Source organism: Centropristis striata, chromosome 11 (genome assembly GCF_030273125.1).
Source record: "Centropristis striata isolate RG_2023a ecotype Rhode Island chromosome 11, C.striata_1.0, whole genome shotgun sequence".
Taxonomy (NCBI): Eukaryota; Metazoa; Chordata; class Actinopteri; order Perciformes; family Serranidae; genus Centropristis; species Centropristis striata.
In genome coordinates this window covers 22,549,241-22,568,620 of record NC_081527.1, presented here as the reverse complement: position 1 = coordinate 22,568,620, position 19,380 = coordinate 22,549,241, and the positions used below count along the sequence as shown (strand labels likewise).

Below are 19,380 nucleotides of genomic sequence, written 5' to 3'. Positions count from 1 at the left end.
ATGTCTGACGGGAGACAGCGAGCTTTGTCCACCTCTGGAGAGTCTCTGTACCAGGTCCTGGGTCTGGAGAAAGGCTGCTGCCATGACGACATCAAGAAGTCCTATAGGTAAGCCCCGCCCCCTCACCTGTGGCAGGTGATGAGTCATCAATCACACGATTTATAAACATGATCTAATTCTGCTGAGGCCTCATCCACATGGAGCACGCCACACCACCAGGTGGCGATCAAATGCTGATCCTAAAGCTCTGTCAGCCAATCAGAAGCCTGAAAAAAGACAAAACACAGTTTTACAAAAGCTTTCAGTGATCTAAAAGCACATTTGCATCCGTGTGGACCTGGCCTGAGCCTTCTGAGGTCAGTGACCATGTGTGTGTGTGTGTTGACCCGAGAACTTGTGTGTGCCGACAGGAAGCTGGCGCTGCGGTTCCACCCAGATAAGAACCCCGACAACCCGGAGGCGGCAGAGAAGTTCAAGGAGCTGAACAGCGCCCACGCCGTGCTGTCCGACCTCACCAAGAGGAACATCTATGACTCGTACGGCTCTCTGGGACTCTACGTGGCGCAGCAGTTCGGCGAGGACAACGTCAACACCTACTTCATGCTGTCCACCTGGTGGGCCAAGGTGGGCGGGGCTTACACTATCCCGACAGGAAACAGTCTGATCGCTGCTGATCCTGGTGGTCCTGATGAGAATCTCTGTTCATTCAGCAGCTGTTTAAATATGATTATTATTATTAATTTAGTCAGCTCTGAACATACTGTTTATAGTTATTAACATTGTGTTTTGTAGCATTTTTTCTGTCATTTTCATACCACTAACAAGGGCTGGGCGATATGGTCTAAAAGTCATATCCCGATATATTTAGGCTGAATATCGATATGCGATATATATCCTGATATTTTTATCGCAAAGTGAGAGCAAATGTTCAGTCAAAGTCAAATATGATATGTCAAAAGTAGTTTATTTAAGTGAACATAAATACGGTATAACAACAAGAGAACCTTTTTTTTAATCAAAGCTCCATAAAGTGCACATTTAAATAAAAGAAATATCTTAAATAAATAGCCTATGAAATAAAATAGGCCAATCTTTTTCTGAAAGAAATATATTTATATGAGAAAAGAATAATGAACATTACAAAAGAACTGAATATGACAAACCCTAGTAAGGGCAGCATTTATATCTAAAGAAAGAAAAAAAACATTTGATTGATATATGTGATATGGTCTAATTCCATATCACATTTAAAATATATATCTTTTATATCGATATATCGCCCAGCCCTACCACTAACCAATGTTTAGTATCTAGCCCCGCCCTGCGGTGCTGTGATTGGTCAGCGGTGCCTTACAGAGCCCCACCCCTCCAAACACCTGAAACTCTTAAAAACCTGAAACTCCCTCCGCCTCACCAAGTTTGGCTTTTCTTGTCACCTTTAGAAGAAGCGAGCAAAATATGTTGTTTATTAACCAAATATTCTGCTGAAGCAGGTGATTAAACCTCCAGGAGTCCTCACGTAGTTGGAAGTTTACGACTGACCAATCACAGCATTGCAGGGCGGGGCTTGTTCTTGGGATCAGTAATAACTTGTCCAGAAGGTCAGGAGAGACAAAGCTGTGGACTCGGTCCACACGTCCACAGATCAGTCTGTTCAGGGCCAACACCACAGACTGAGGGACGTCCAACCACAGTCAGCTAATTTCACACTGGTGTCACCTGTTGGACCGGCCTGCAGATGTAGAGCCAGTTCAGAAGTGGAGTCAGTTCACATCCTGGAGTCAGAGAGTCCTTCATGCAGGAACACTCACCGACCAGAGCGCCCAGGACGATCGTGTTCAAGCTGCAGTGCACTGGTCGGCTCCCCTCAGGGTCCGGAGGGCTCCGCAGTGTGGAGACGTCATTACTGACGCTGCAGCGCTGTGGACGATCAGGGCCACACGTCTCTGTGGCTGAACTTTAGAAAGTGTATGGAGGATTTCTTAACTGGCTGGTCAGCTCAGGTTGGAGGTCAAACCCGCACCGCAGGTCTGATCCCTGCGGTGCGGTGGAGAAACAAATGTTTTGTTCAGTTTAGTGTGGATTGGTGGAAAATGGTTTAGGTTGTTGATCAGTTGGTTAGTTCTAAAAGCTAAACCAAACTAACGCTTAACAGAAACTTTAGGGTTAATGTATGATCCTGACAGGTCTCATGTCGGTTTAATCGTAGCGTGATTGGACCAAACGACAGTGGTTCAGGTCGTCTTTGGCTGGACGGGATGACGGCTTTGTCAGGTTCTGTTCCTGGTCTGCGGGGTCCTGATGTTGTTGTTTACCTGTCAGGGTCCTGATGTTGTTGTTTACCTATCAGGATCCTGATGTCGTTGTTTACCTGTCAGGGTCTGTTCCTGGTCTGCGGGGTCCTGACCGGCTGTTACTGCTGCTGCTGTCTCTGCTGCTGCTGTAACTGCTGCTGTGGGAAACTGAAGCCGACGCCCACAGGTGAGGGGGCGGAGACGGACTACGTCTCCCCCCAGGACCTGGAGGAGGAGATACGCAATGACCCCGACAACGGTGAGGCATTAGGAAGTCCTGGGTTTTTATTTTGACAGTCACACAGCTGTGTTTGTCTCCTTTGTAATGAAAAAACTTTTCTACAGATTTGATAAAAAACAATCAGATCAGAATTTATTGATTAGATGTTTCTATAAAAGTTTAATATCTGAGTCAATAATGACCTAAAATATACAAAATAATCATGATGTTTAAAAGTTCCAGAGATTCTTAAAGGGGTCAAACAGTCTTGAAGTCTTGGTTCTGGAGGTTCTAGAAGATCAGGATCCATATGTTCCTGTGAGTCCTCAGAGGTCCTAGAGGCTCTGGAAGTTTAAAAGGTCCTGCAGGTCTAGACTCCTTCAGGACCTGATAGAGTTAAAGAGGTCTAGAGATTCTTCTTCAAATGGTTCTAGAAACTCCAGAAGACAAACAAATGTAAACATGACTCATGATGTCATTAAGGTATTTTAATGGATTTTCGACAGATGAAACACATGATCCACCTCAGGAAAGGTTTGATTTTTAACATTTAAACATTACCTTGGTGACAGAGTTTCACTCTGACACTGAAACTTATCAGTTAATGAATTTTATTTTGAAGCCCTTCAGGTGTTTTTACTCTTTTGTCCCAAACGTATGAAAGAAGTTTGTGTTTTTCTTTGCAGACGTTGAAACTCCGATCATTCAGCAGCCGACCAACACCAGCGAGAAATCTCAGCTGATCACCAATGGACACCGCAAATACGGAGACACCTGCTAATGAAAAAGGAAACAGGAAAAGCATCACTGCAGGAGCAGCTGGTCACTGCTCCACAAGACGAGCTGTTATTACACGTGTTGTAACAACAGGAGGAACTGAATCAGAGACACGATGAGGACAGACGAGTGTGGACACAATGTCCTCACCCGTCTGTCCTCCTGTGACTCTGAGAAGCTTGTTTAATATAATAAATATTTATGCAGTAACTGAGTACAATTACTCGAGTACTTAAGTACAATTACTCGAGTACTTAAGTACAATTCTGAGGTACTTGTACTTCCACATGTGTAACTTTATACTTTTACTCCACTACATTTATCTGACAGTTTTAGTTACTTTTGACGTTGAGATTTAACATAAAAACATGATTATTATAAATTAAAGCTCATAACAGTCTATTAAGAAGTTAAATTGAGCCCTATCTTTACATTTAAAATGATAGAAATGCATCAATAATAATATTCTAATAATATATTTGGTATATATGAAACAATCTGCATAATAAGTACTTTTAGTTTTGATACTTTAAGTACATGTTGACGATTTCTTTTGTGGTATTAGTACTTGGTATTAGTATGAGTATTTCTGCTCCAGTAAGAGATTTGAATACTTCCACCACTGATGATGTGAATAATCAAAATCATAATGTCGCTTTAAATAATATTTCTAGAAGTTGCAGTGCAGTTGTCTCGTTATCAAACTAACATTCTGATTGGCTGTTGAGCTGGGTGATGGCGGAGGGGCGGGGCTTCAAACACCTTCCGACTGTTCACACTTATTACACATAAAGTTTATAATTCAATATTTAAAGCAGCGACAAAGATCTTTGACTTGGTCTTATTTGGCGAGTGAGTGTTTCCACCAGACTCCCTTTAGAAAACGTCACGTTTTACTGCAGCAACTCAAAGTGTTTAATAAACAGTTAAAAGTTTCTTGTAGTTGCTTTAATGGTTTGTAAACTATAATCATAACAACGTTCTTTAATGACTTGATGTAAATAATGTTTTGGGTTGGAAGTCTGTTTCCTGTTGGTTGTCTTTATTTGTTTATTTGTGTGAACTGAAGTCAGCTTGGAAAATAAACCTGTGATGATGTCACGTCCTCTCGTCTGTTATGATTATGTTAATTAAGAATTTATAACTTACAAATAGGAAGTAGTAGTATTGTAGTAGTGATATTAGTAGTATTATAGTAATAGTATTGTTGCTGTAGTATTATTATAGTAGTACAGTAGTAGTATGGGTACTTTCCTGCAGCAGTGTCAGTGAGCAGCAGGGGGCACTGCAGCCTGCTTTATTTTGTGTACTGTCCCTTTAAGAAGCCTGCTTTATTCTGTGTACTGTCCCTTTAAGAAGCCTGCTTTATTCCGTGTACTGTCTCTTTAAGAAGCCTGCTTTATTCCGTGTACTGTCCCTTTAAGAAGCCTGCTTTATTCCGTGTACTGTCCCTTTAAGAAGCCTGCTTTATTCCGTGTACTGTCCCTTTAAGAAGCCTGCTTTATTCCATGTACTGTCCCTTTAAGAAGCCTGCTTTATTCCGTGTACTGTCCCTTTAAGAAGCCTGCTTTATTCCGTGTACTGTCCCTTTAAGAAGCCTGATTTATTCCGTGTACTGTCCCTTCAAGAAGCCTGCTTTATTCCGTGCACTGTCCCTTCAAGAAGCCTGCTTTATTCCGTGCACTGTCCCTTTAAGAAGCCTGCTTTATTCTGTGTACTGTCCTTTTGAGAAGCCTGTTTTATTCCATGTACTGTCTTTTTAAGAACCCTGCTTTGTTCTGTGTACTGTCCCTTTAAGAAGCCCACTCTGCTCTGTCATGTCTCCTCTGACCTTTGACATATAAGGGCATGTGGGCATGGCAACAGCTGATGTCTGTCAGTCTAAAAACAGTCAGAGTCTCTGCAGCGTGCAGGCCTCCACACTCCGCTGCTGCTGCTGTTCTTTTATTTCTTTGATTTTCTCTTCCTCAGTTCTGTCCCCCTGTCTGTCCCCCTGTCTGTCCCCCTGTTTGTCCTCCTGTCTGTCCCCCTGTCTGTCTGTCCCCGGGGCTCGTCTGCATCATGGACAGTCTGGAAAAGCAGCTCATCTGTCCCATCTGTCTGGAGATGTTCACGAAGCCGGTGGTGATCCTGCCCTGCCAACACAACCTGTGCAGGAAATGTGCCAACGACGTGTTCCAGGTGAGACACACACACACACACACACACACACACACACAAATGTTGTGAAGACATAAAGCAGCATGAACTCTGCACATAGAGAGGCTGTGGCTCGGTTGCTAGAGTGGTCGACCCACTGATCGGACGGCTGGTGGTTCGATCCCCGACCATGGCAGCCTACATGTGTAAGTATCCTTGGGCAAGATACTGAACCCCAAATGGCTCCTAATGCTGCGTTCATCAGTGTGTGAATGAACTCCCAATGGTGGCCTTCATGAGGTGCCCTCGTCCACCAGCATGAATGTGTGTGTGAACGGCTGAATGAGCGCAGTCTGTAGTTTAAAGCGCTTTGAATAAAATCGATATATAAGTGCAGTCCATTTCCATTTCCACATTCTAACACAAAGCCTGGTTATTACTGAGGTTATAATTGAGATTATTACTTATGTTATTACAGAGGTTATTACTGATGTTATTATTGATGTTATTACTGAGGTTATTACTGATGTTATTACTGAGGGTATTACTGATGTTATTACAGAGGTTATTATTAAGGTTATTACTGAGGTTATAACTGATGATATTATTAAGGTTATAACTGATGTTATTACTGATGTTATTACAGAGGTTATTATTGAGGTTATTACTGAGGTTATTACTGATGATATTATTAAGGTTATAACTAATGTTATCACTAAGGATATTACTGAGGTTACAGTGTATAAGTTGTGGTTGTGCGGGATAATAAATGTTTTATGATTGTCTTGTATTGATGAATGTACTGACCTCTGACCTGCAGGCGTCTAACCCGTACCTGACAACCAGGAGTGGCTCTACCGTGGCGTCCGGCGGCCGTTTCCGCTGCCCATCCTGCAGACATGAGGTGGTGCTGGACCGCCACGGGGTCTACGGGCTGCAGCGCAACCTGCTGGTGGAGAACATCATCGACATGTACAAGCAGGGGAGCAGCAGGTAACACATCTGTACTCACCTGGACACATCTGTACTCACCTGGACACACTTGTCCTCACCTGTGCACGCCTGGACACATCTGCACACACCTGTACTCACTTGCACACACCTGTACACATCTGTACTCACCTGGACACATCTGTACTCACCTGCTATCATCTGTACTCACCTGGTACATGTATGAAAGAGTGCGTAGCTTTCATACTGAAACATGGCGTACTCCCAAAACTAGGAAAGTACGTACGCAAACTCACCTCCACATGTATCAAACTGTGCTTACGCCAGGTTCAGCGCACCTTTCCTTGATACAACCCAATCAGTGGGGAACTGAGCGCACATGCACGAGCCTCCAGCCACGCCCCGGCTCCTCCCGAAAATGAATACGCAAATGTCTATAAATCGCCGGCATGCCCGCTGATTACCGACAAAACAACGACAAATCAACTTACTGCGACTGCGCGCGAGGTGGACGTGGTGATCTCCGGTGTGGAGGCAGGAAAAATGAGCTTTTTAGTGTCTCAGGTGTGGGATCAGCAACAAGGTGTCACTGTGGCTGTTAAAGCAGCCGGATCAGAGACCTGCACCATGACAGAAGGGTCCCTCCACACACGCTCCTTCTAAACGCCACCGTTATTGAATGAAGTCAGAGCCGTGAGAGCTGCCAGTGCGTAATGCGTGCCAATATCATTTTTACGCATCAGTTTATAAGCCACACTTAACTTGTTGTCCCAATTAAACATCACATACGGGATCAAATATGCACCACACCTGACTTATTCTGGAAGGATTTCCAACACGCGTTTTTTCTCCGGGGAGAGGGATCTGTGCGTCATGGATCGCTCTTCACCTGCAGCGTTAACATCTCCATGTTAAACCAAAGGGGAAACGGTCGGCGATCGGGACTTTGACACAGTAATTAAGGCAGGTTAACTGTGAAAAATGTGTGCGCTCTATAATCAGAATCACAAGTACTTTATTGGATATTCGGTATATATGTGACCTCTGCGTTGTGTCTTGTGTTGAAGGAAAACTCTTTACGCCGCTCAGCTCTTGGTAACAGCAGGATTTATTAACATCTGCATTTATGACAAAAGGAGACACCATAGGTAACGTCATCTGCCGTGGACAACTGGCACATTTCAGTCTTTGTGATAATCCTCCGTCTTACTGAGTTTACACAAAATTGTATATTATAAATAAAATAATCCATTGATCATATAGTGGTTTTTACAAAATAAATAATTTAAACAACTGAAGTTTGCATAATATAAAAAATGATATTGCACAATAAAATACATTTTCAACTGGACTGTTACCAACTTTTTAGTATCATTTTCTTAATAACATGGAATGAACACTTAATTCATATAGAAAACACATATTAAACATCACATAATACATACCTGCATTTATGACAAAAGGAGACACCATAGGTAACGTCATCTGCCGTGGACAACTGGCACATTTCAGTCTAGAAGGATAACGCCACGTTATAGTTAGCTGGCTATGCTAGCGGCATATCTACCACCCTAAAACATAGTGAAACAATTTGCAACTCGGAAGATATGTGCTAAATTCAGACCACAGACACATAATATCCACCCACATATCAATAGTGCAACATTTGATATTCATGCACATCGTTAACATTACTTTTGTCCACAGGATTTTACAGACACGTTACCTTTGTGATAATCCTCCGTCTTACTGAGGATTACCCACAATCCTTTGCCTTATTAATTGCGATTGCAATGCAGGTACATAATAGCGCCAGCAGACGGCGCTGTTCAACTTAGCAGAATTTATTAACTGCCTTATTCAACTATGTTACATACACCCCCTTTAAATTCTGCTAACTTGGGGAATCACAAAGTATAAAACAACCTAAAGTCACAACAATACCCTGTGCAGCAATACAAGCATAGCTCAGTTTAAGTCAGTAAAAAAAAAACTCTCCACTTGGAATAATGTCAGCAATGGGTTGGCCAATCCCAGAAACCAACATTGACTCGAAAGATGCAGTGTACACCTCTCTTATTATAAACATCGTACAGGGACAGCTGTAAGACACTTCAGGTTTGTACTAATAAAAAAAACACATTCCAAAACATATACATGTCTATCCAGAGAACATATTTCTCACAAAGGAAAACAAAGAATCAGTTGTTGACGCTGAATCATCTATAATCTGTTCATTCATCTCACAAATGAGTCGAGCTGGGGGTTTGATAGAGCTACCTGCCCTAGTGCAAAGTGGAGGTGGCTGTGTGCAAACTACATTTCCCTCTGTGAGTTCACCTGGCTGTGTACTGAGGTCAGTGGATGTACCTGACTGTGTGCCTGTTACATGTTCAGGGGAGGGGACATGATCAGAGCTCTCTGCTAAGAGCAGGGGAGGTGCATGCTGGGATCCCACACTGTGAACTGAGGTTTCAGGCAAGGGCAACTGTGGAGAATCTACAGAAGTCTCTGAGGCATTCAAGACCTCATCCACAGCTTGTTCAGCTTCAGCCATTTCATACCCATCATCCGAGGGTAGGGAGCTCCTAGCCACACCAAGGGAACAATCAGGCTGACTAGCTGTGTCAACCTCAATACTGGCATCTTCTGTCTGCAGAAGCCATGCAACCGTCTTTGTCTCACTGTCCTGCAGGTCAACTGGAAGCACTGAGTCACATTGTTCATCTCCAGCAATAGAAGAGCAGCTTGACTGTGAAGCACCATCACATCCCGCAGGGAGAAAACTCACAGGAAGAAGGAGGTTTCGGTGGACAACTTTCTCCTTTGATGTCACTGGATCTCTGATGCAGTACACGTTGATTCCGGGCTTCACATGTGCCACTTCATAAACTATGGAGTCCCATCTGTCCGCGATTTTCCTCATTCCTCGTCCACCACGATTTGCAAGCAGGACTCTGTCACCAACAACAAGAGGCGATCCTTTTGCCTTGCGGTTGTAGTGCTTCGCTTGTCGGGCCTGTTCTGTCCGACTATTCTTCTGGGCAATGCGAGCAGCTTCAGAAAGGTCAAGTTTAAGGCGAGAGACAAACTCACTGTGGTCAACAACAGTACTGCTGGGAAAGGCATGCTGGAAAACCACATCAACTGGCAGACGTGGGATCCTCCCAAACATGAGCAAGAATGGCGCAAAGCCTGTTGTTTCATGCTCAGTACAGTTGTAACAGAATGTCAGCATTTGAAGCATTTGTGGCCATCTGGCTTTGGACTGTGGAGGAAGTGCACGAATCATGTTCCCAAGAGTCCTGTTGTAACGCTCTACAACTCCATTCCCCATCGGATGATAGGGTGTCGTGTGGGATTTCTGGATGCCAGCCATTTCCAGGAGCTCTTTAATAAGCTGACTCTCAAAATTCGCCCCCTGATCTGAATGGATGCGTTTAGGGAACCCATATATACAGAAGTAGTCATTCCAGAGACGACGGGCAACTTGTTTTGCTGACTGGTTTTTGCATGGAAAGGCATGCGACAGCTTTGAAAAGTGATCCGTGACCACCAAAACGTCCACACACTTCTTGTCTGTTTGCTCAGCAGTCCAAAAGTCGATACATACTAGTTCCATTGGCTCAGAAGTACAAATGCTTTCAAGAAGTGCACGACTGTTAGGCTCAAGGGTCTTCCCGACCACACAGCGAAAGCAGTTCTTGACATGATTGAGGATATCACGCTCCATCCCTGTCCAAAAGAACCTCTGTCTGGCGAGAGAAAGTGTTCGAGCCTGCCCTTGGTGACCAGCTGAGTCGTGGAGGCCTTGGAGGACCTGTGTTTTCAGAGAATCTGGAACAATGAACTGATGAACTGTCATATTCATTTGTCTGTCCTTCTTTGTCTTGTACAGCATGCCATCCCTGATACAGAGCTTGGGCCAAAGCCGCAGTAGTTTTACCACACCACAAGACTCTTCAGCACGTTCACGTCTTGAGGGCCTCCTGTGACGCTGGACGTAAAAGAAGACTCTGCTCAAGACATCATCTTGCTCCTGCTGATTTATCAGTTCACTCCTTGGTACGGAGGTGGTTTGGTCAACACTGGCAAGCTGAGGAATAACTGGCCCTGTGCCATTCATTAGGCTGATACCTCCAGAGTTCTGTGCATCCAATACAGCTGAGACATCCTGTGAAGAGAGAGACCCTTGAGGAGATGTGGCGACAACAGCTTCCTCCCCTGACTGGGTGCCAACAAACTGGCAATTTGTTGTATATCTGAACGCATCTTGTACTGTACTATCCACCATCCCATTAACTTGGTTCAGTAATGAGGCATAAGGTTCGGTGACAAGACGATGGCTCATACACGACTGGACGAAGGGCTCTCTGCTTAAGGCGTCGGCCACCACATTCTTCGTGCCAGGGACATATTTCAGGTTGAAATTGTATGCCGCAAGCTTTGAAACCCATCGCTGTTCACAAGCATCCAACCGTGGCTTCGTCAAGACATATGTTAGTGGATTATTGTCCGTCCAGACTGTGAAGCACCGTCCTTTTAGCCAATGGCTAAACTTGTCACACACTGCCCATTTTAGAGCAAGAAACTCCAGGCGATGTGCTGGATAGTTCAGTTGGGAGTTCGAAAGAGTCTTGCTAGCAAACGCCACTGGTCTGGCGATCTTTTCACCAGGAGGCAGCTGTGACAGCACTGCTCCTAGGCCATCAAATGAGGCATCAACTGCAAGGATGAATGGCGCAGTGAAGTCTGGGTGGGCCAATGTGACACTGTGAACTAGCTCATGTTTCAGAGTCCTAAATGCTTCTTTGCACTTATCAGTCCAATCAGAAGGGGATAGTCTAACATGGCCCTTTTTGAACCTCGTTTTACGGCCTCTCTTTTTGTGTGGTGCAGCAGGCTCAGCCACAAGGCTGAACAAGGGCTTTGCCTTAGCAGAGCACCCCTCGATGAAGTGGTGGTAATAGAGGACCATTCCAAGGAAAGATCTGATTTTCTTAGCACAAGGTGTTTCTCCATCAGATTCCATGAGGTCAGCTTCCTGCACATCATTTATAGCCCGCACTTTACTGGGGTCAGTTTTAACACCATCTCCACATATGATGTGTCGCAGGAACTTGACGGACCGTCGCAGAAAATGGCACTTCTTAGGTGAGAGCTTCAGGTTATTGGCAGCAAGACGTGAGAAAACCATCTGCAGACGCTCAAGTGCAACTTGTTCAGATGGAGCATATACCATAAGGTCATCAAGGTAGCATAAAAGGCTTGTGAAGTTCTGGTCACCAAAGATGGACATCATCATACGCATGAAAGTGGCAGGGCTATTCGTCAGGCCCTGAGGCATCCTGTTATATTCATGGAGACCAAATGAAGAGGAGAAAGCTGTGTATTTTTTGTCGTCCTCATGCAGACGAACATTGTAGAACCCTGATGTAAGGTCCATCGTGGAGAAGAACACGTTGCCACCAAGTGCAGCGAGAGCGTCTGTCTGATGAGGAAGAGGGTGTGCATCTTTCACAGTTCTTGCGTTCAACCATCTGAAGTCATTGCAGATGCGAAGATCACCATTTGGTTTAGTAACCAAGACAAGGGGAGATGAGTACTCACTCTGAGATTTGCAAATTATCCCCAATTCTTCCATCTCATCCAGGGCAACGCGAAGCTTGTCATAATGGCACGGTGGTACTCGTCTGTATGGAAGTCTAAAAGGTTTGTCATCCAGTAGGCGGATTCTGTGGACAAAATCCATCGCTTCACCACAGTCCATTTTATGCCTCGAAAAGATGGACTCATATTGCTCTATGATCTGCAAGAGTTTGTCTTTCCACTCAGGGGAAACCTCACAGGATGAGAGGTCTAGGTCCTGTAGGCCCATGTCAGTTAAGACGCGTGACATCTCTTCGGCTGATCTCGACGTATGTGATGAGCTCTGTGCATACTGTGTACTAGATTGAATGTGAACTGGTTCAGGCAGGCCCTTCACAGAAAGACATGGGGTCACATCAGCAATCTTTGCATTTCTCTTAAGGGTTAGTTGCTTCTCAGTTGGGTTTACAACTTTAACTGGAACCCATCCATCTCCCCATAGGTGAGTGACGACTCTTCCCACCAGGATTTGTGCTGGTCTGGTTTTGGACTGTGTGGGTTCAACAACGACAGTGCTCCCTACAGCAGAGACCTCAGGTGCAGGCAGCTTAGCCCACACTAAATGTTCTGACATGGGTTGGAGAGTAACAGATCTCTTTAGCTTAGCTGTGCCAATCCTGGTCAGCTTTGGTCCAGTTTCACGTTCATCCAGACGAGACAGCAAAGACACCAAACGGGGCAGATTGTCACGTGGAACATCATCCACTATGGTGGTGGCGTGCTGGTCACCAACAGTGTCTCCCATACGTGAAATCAGCCACTTGATAGCGTTACTTCCAAGAATCATGTCATCCATCTGGCCTGGGACAACTAGAACAGGGATCATTACTTTATAGCCATAAACAGATACAGTTAGGTCATACAAGGCAGTGGGTGTGACATGGTGACCGCCACAACCCACAATGACAAAGTCCTCAGCTGATTTCTTTTCAATGTCAGGCATAGCCTGAGTCAGTTTTGTGTCGGCTGCTACACTCATAGTACACGCCATCGACCCACTGTCCACTAATGCTCTCAGGGCATGTCCAGTATCTGTGGTCACATTTGTGTAGAAAAGGCCATCAGTCTTTTCAAGTTTTTGAAGCCTCTGCACAATCACAGTCTTTTCTGGCGACACCATGCCACTATAGGTGTGACACAATGTTTCATAATCAATGTCCAAGATGGGAGGTTCAACCACTTGATCTGCGCTGTCCTCCCCTTCGCGCAGATCATTTAGTTTCCCTGCTGGCCATGGAGAGGAGGATGCTTCCCCTCTGGGCAGTTACGTCTGGAATGGCCAGGCAAGTGACACAGGAAACACAGTCTGTTATCTCTGCAGTGTGTGAAGGCAGAGTGAGAGCTGTCCGAACATACTGAACATGGCATGTCATTCAAGCCTTCTATTCTTGGAAGTCTGTTGTTGGTTTGTGGCTTCCTACTGTTCTGAGCATAACCTGGGCCCTGAAGCAATACTTTCTCCAACATTCCAATCAGCCTCTCCAGAGTAGAGTTGTCCTGGCATACATTTTTGTCATGTTCAAGTGTGTCTGAAGCTGGGCTCAAAGCGGCATTAGAGCCAACCTCTGCTCTGTTTATGTTGATTTTTCTACTGTCCTGGGCAGAAGACAAGGCTCCCTTCTCAAAATGGTACTCATCTAACACTTCCTGAACCTCACATGCTGACCATTTATCAATAGTCTTAGACCTGAAAGTCAGAGCCAAATCTCTACTGGGGCAGTGCCTGATGAACATGCGTGTGACTTCAATACTGGGGTTGTCAAAAGTTTTACCTTGCTCTTTAAGACATGTCGCAGCAACATCAGCAGCTCTGTTGAGTCTCAACCAATAGCTATAGGAGTCCTCCTGTTCTCTTGGCAGGGTAGCGTAAAAGTCAGCCAGCGGTACAGAGGAACAGTGGCCAGAGCTGAAATGTTTGCGCAGGAGTCCATAGATGGCCTGTGGGTTATGCTGCACATCAATTCCACCATTTCTTATACCGAATCTCACTACATCCTTTGCTCTGCCTCTCAGATGGGTCAGGATTTCCTCAGACTGATCTTCCAACTGAACACCACATTTCCGGATGTAATTTTTCATTGAATCTTCCCACTCATCGACAGCAAGTGAATCTGAACTTTCCCCTCGGAACACAGGTGGTTCCTTAGCTCCTCTCTGGGTGACCAATTGGACTTGGGAGAGATCAAGAGTGTGGCTGGGTGAGGGGTCTATCTTATTGTATGTTTCATCATGACTACTGTGCTTAACAGCTGCAGGACTTGGTGTGTTAATACGTGATATGATGTTATCAGCTAATTGTTGGCCTATCTGTTGCACAATAGTGCTCATCTGATCAAGTATTACATTATTAGCAGGAGGAGGGTCTCTACCTGATGTGCTAGAACACTGTGGCAGGGGAAACTCAAGTGTGGGCTCATTTTCAGGTGACACATCATTATTACATTCAAGGGGACTGTGAACAGAATTTCCACCAACATTTTCACACTCCACCTGACTGCCATTCAGTGAAAAAGGAACAGGTGTTCTGAATAACCCTCTACCCCGACCAACATTGCGAGGAGTATCAAATATACCAAATTTGCTGAGGCTCATATTTGGTTGTCAGATAGCAAAACACAACATATATATATATATTATATAAAATAGTGGAAATAGCAGAGACTTAAGAAAATATACAATCTTAACATCAAAACATATAGACTTCAACATACTATCATTGCACAAGTCAGCAGCAGTACGCAGGTGAAGTCTAAAATATGATAATAGATGGAAAAAAAACATCTATACCCTCATATTTAGAACAGGTTTTTGATGGTGGAAAACGGCATTTTTCTTCCATTTTCTGAGAGCTATGAACTATAAAATAATGTCAGTTGTGTGTAGTTTGAGTTTAGACATGAAAGACGTTTTAAATAGAGCATAAAAGACAGTAGTTTCTGCCAAACAAAAGTTTGCGGTGCCACCGCACATTCTCACGGCACCTCGATAGGTTGCGGAGCGGTCTGCACATTCTCACGGCAAGTTCACTTTTCATACATGTGGCGTGTGCGGAAAAAACAGCGTATGCAATGTTTTTTTGCGTACGCAGCGTTGATACATGAGGCCCCTGGACACACTTGTCCTCACCTGTACACGCCTGGACACATCTGCAATCACCTGGACGCACTTGTACTCACCTGGACACATCTGTACTCACCTGGACACACTTGTCCTCACCTGTGCACGCCTGAACACATCTGCACACACCTGTACTCACTTGCACACACCTGTACACATCTGTACGTATCTGTATACACCTGTACTCACCTGGACACATCTGTACTCACCTGCTATCATCTGTACTGACCTGGATACACCTGCACACACTATACACACCTGTATACATCTGTTGGTTTGTGAAACCTTTAATTTGATAGGTTGTTTTTTAAATTATTCCTGTCAGTTCTGATGACATCACACAGCTGATACAGATTTTTTCTAAGTGTTGAAACTGTCCAGCTCCTGTTTCTGCTGAGTCACATGTTCACAACAACAACAACAGCAACAGCAACAACAACAGCAACAACAACAACAACAACAGCAGCAGCAGCAGGTCCTGCTAGCTTGTACTTAGCTTCCAGCCCTGCAGTACAGTGTCTTAGTCTTAGTGCTTAGCTAGGCTAACATGTCTTGACACAGTGAGTGTTTGTTGGTCAACGGGATGTTTACAGTGAGTCAGGACTCTGCAGGAAGACAGGTGTGTGTTAGCTGTTAGCTGTTAGCTCTATTTATAGATGTGGGTCAGTGAGGCAGCAGGATATTTCTGGAACCTCTTGACATTCTGTGACGGAGACGAGCTGATAAACATGTTGAAGCTTTCTGCTGCTGGAGCTCAAACTGACAACCACATCAAGTCATTAAAGAAACTCATGAGATGGATAAAGTTATTTATATACAAGCAACAACTAACAATAAACAATAAACAGATTTAATGTGATGGTAAAAATATGAATATACACACACAGAGACACACACACTGTCACACACGCAGACACACACAGACAGACACAGACACAGACACACACACACAAACACACACACTCTCTCTCTCTCTCTCTCTCTCTCTCTCTCACACACACACACACACACACACACATTTAAAGAAACTCATGAGACAGATAAAGTTAATTTACAAACAACAACTATCAATAAACAATAAACAGATTTAATATGATGGTAAAAATATGAATATATTGCTGCATACATGAAAATAATATATATACATAACTATAGATACAGATATGAGTTCTATAAACTCAGTTGAATCAGTATTTATGTTAGATATTATAATATTATTCCTGTGTGTGCAGCCGGCCGGTCCCTGAAGTGAAGCCGGATCAGCCGATGTGTGAGACTCATGAAGAGGAGAAGCTCAACATCTACTGTGTGAGCTGCAGCGCCCCCACCTGCTCACTCTGCAAGGTGTTCGGAGACCACAGGGACTGTGAGGTCGCTCCTCTGGACCAGGTGTTCACCAAGCAGAAGGTGACACACACACACACACACACAGACATACACACACACACACACACACTCACATACACACACTCACATACACAAACACACACACACAGACACACGCACACACACACACACACACACACACACACACACACACAGACACACACAAATACACTCTGAAACATGACCTGTGTTTGTGTGTGTGTGTGTGTGTGTGTGTGCGTGTGTGTGCAGGCTGAGCTGACTGACTGTATCTCCATGCTGGTGGGAAACAATGAGAGGACTCAGGCCATCATCAGTCAGCTGGAGGAGACCTGCAGAGCTGTGGATGTGAGTCCACCTGTCATACCTGTCCTCACTCTGACTCACCTGTCCTCACTCTGTCTCATCTGTCCTCACACTGTCTCACCTGTCCTCACACTGTCTCACCTGTCCTCACACTGTCTCACCTGTCCTCACTCTGACTCACCTGTCCTCACACTGTCTCACCTGTCCTCACTCTGACTCACCTGTGCTCACCTGTCCTGTCCTAATACTGTCTCACCTGTCCTCACACTTTCTCACCTGTCCTCACTCTGACTCACCTGTCCTCACACTGTCTCACCTGTCCTCACTCTGTCTCACCTGTCCTCACACTTTCTCACCTGTCCTCACTCTGACTCACCTGTCCTCACCTGTCCTGTCCTCATACTGTCTCAACTGTCCTCTCTGTCTCACCTGTCCACCAGGAGAACGGTCGCCGGCAGAAGTCGAAGGTATGTGAGGTGTTTGACCATCTGTTTGCGGTGCTGGAGGAGAGGAAAGGGGAGCTGAGCCAGAGGATCAGCTGTGAGCAGGAGGAGAAGCTTGACTACATCAGAGGTCTGACGAGGAAGTACACGGAGCACCTGGAGGACACGGCCAAGCTGCTGGAGACCGCCATCCAGACCATGGACGAGTCCGAGATGGCCGTGTTCCTGCAGGTCAACCTCATGTTCAATAACAGCCACCTATTAGAATAAAAACACTTTAACATTATTGATAAAAATTATAATTACTATGTCAGCAATAACTTTAAGTTCTCCTCCACAGACGACCAAACCTCTGCTGCAGAAGTGAGTCTGAAACTGACTGTCTGATGTATTATAATAATAATAATGATATTTATAATAATAATTATAATAATGATAAAAATAATATTAATGATGGTAATAATAATCATAATAATAATGATTATAATAATATTAATGATACTACTACTACTTGTAATAATAATAATAATAATGATGATGATGATGATGATGATGATAATGATAATAATAATAAATAATAATAAATATTATTATTATTAATAATAACAATCATAATTATTATAATAACATGTTGTGTGTTGAGGATCGTAGCGGGCACCGACACATCTCGTCTGGATAAAGTCCAGCTCGGCTACGAGAACATGGATCACTACACGGCTAACTTCGAGTGCCAGCGGAGGGCGCTGCAGAGCGTCGACTTCATCAAACGTGAGGACCAATCAGACACCTCCTTCTTACTGGCTGCTGTTGGCATGTGTCATTTATAATGTGTGCTAACGTTTATCAGTGATGCTGAAGCTAATGTGTTAGCATGCTAATGTGTTAGCATTGAGCTACTCATTAAGTTTCGTGTATGCTAATGGGTTGCTAATGTGTTAGCATTGAGGTAATGTGTTAGCATTGAGCAACTCATTAAGTGTTGTGTATGCTAATGTGTTGCTAATGTGTTAGCATGGAACCACTCTCATCTGTGTTGTGTTTGCTAACATGCTAACATTAGCATGTAGCTACCCTCACATTAGTGCTCTGTTGCTCCTCAGTCGATGAAGATGATGATGATGATGACGAGTTCATGGAGGTCAGAGGGACAACAACCAATCAGCAGCCTGCTCCTGTTCATCTCTCAGCCCCGCCCCCTCAGAGACCCTCAGAGGCCCCGCCCACCGTGACATCATCACCAAAAAGCCCCGCCCCATCCTTAGCCACACAGGCCCCGCCCTCTCCGAGGGCATCTGAGGCTCTGCCCACAATGACCTTACTGACAAAAAGCTCCGCCCCCTCCTCCTCCTCCACACAGGCCACGCCCCCTGCGACCCTCCCCGCTGCAGGCTCCGCCCCCCAGGTATGACGTCATGAAGTCGGTTTTACTTGTTTAGCATTCATCATAATTTATTGATTCAATATGATATATATATTTTTTTCTATGAATACTTGACTTGTAAAAAATAATTACATTAGTAAAGAATAATTACAAATTAATTTAAAATAATATTTTTTAGTCTGATCAGCAGACAGACGACGACAAAGACGGACCAAAACACGTCTTCTCCTTCAGCTGGCTCAACCAGAAGTGACCAGATCAGGATCAGTCCAGGTCCTGGACCAGGTCGGCTCACTCTGAGCCAGTCTTTCTGCCAGACTTCAGTATTTTATTTTATATTATTTTTCATGGTTTATGTCACACAGAATTGTTCCTGAAGCTGCAGATGAATTTAATGTGAAATATTTAAACACTTTTTTTCTCCAATTAAAAAGTTTCCTGTTCAAATGTAAAATAAATTATTGTTTTATTATGAACGTCTTTCTTCAGATTTACTGAAATATTGTGTTGTTTTTCTCACCAGACTCCATTTTAAAATCCTTCATTGTACAGTTTTTCTCTGTTTGTCTGTTTTCTGTCTGAAACTGGTTGAAATTGTTCAAAAGAGCTTTCTGTAAGAACTCAATAACTTATAATAATTGATAATTATTGTCTACGTTTAGTGCTCAAAGATGAAAAAATACGTTTGTGGAAACAGATGGAGGGAAACAAACAAAAACATGCATTTAAAATGATTTA

At 44.1% G+C, this 19,380-nt stretch overlaps 2 protein-coding genes across 2 annotated transcripts; both read left to right on the top strand.

The window, feature by feature from the left end:
- On the top strand, positions 1 to 3,404 carry LOC131980718 (dnaJ homolog subfamily C member 5-like). Its single transcript, XM_059345006.1, has 4 exons — positions 1 to 107; positions 411 to 624; positions 2,379 to 2,553; positions 3,201 to 3,404. Exons 1-4 carry the CDS (start codon positions 1 to 3, stop codon positions 3,293 to 3,295), a joined length of 591 nt encoding a protein of 196 aa, XP_059200989.1. The 3' UTR covers positions 3,296 to 3,404.
- A 1,945-nt stretch (positions 3,405 to 5,349) lies between these two features.
- LOC131979734 (E3 ubiquitin-protein ligase TRIM63-like) lies at positions 5,350 to 19,064 on the top strand. The gene is made up of 9 exons (XM_059343729.1): positions 5,350 to 5,472; positions 6,251 to 6,423; positions 16,380 to 16,554; positions 16,765 to 16,860; positions 17,259 to 17,492; positions 17,602 to 17,624; positions 17,905 to 18,029; positions 18,362 to 18,663; positions 18,821 to 19,064. The coding sequence occupies exons 1-9, from the start codon at positions 5,353 to 5,355 to the stop codon at positions 18,893 to 18,895; spliced, it is 1,323 nt and encodes a 440-aa protein (XP_059199712.1). The 5' UTR covers positions 5,350 to 5,352; the 3' UTR covers positions 18,896 to 19,064.
- The last annotated feature ends 316 nt before the right edge of the window (positions 19,065 to 19,380 follow it).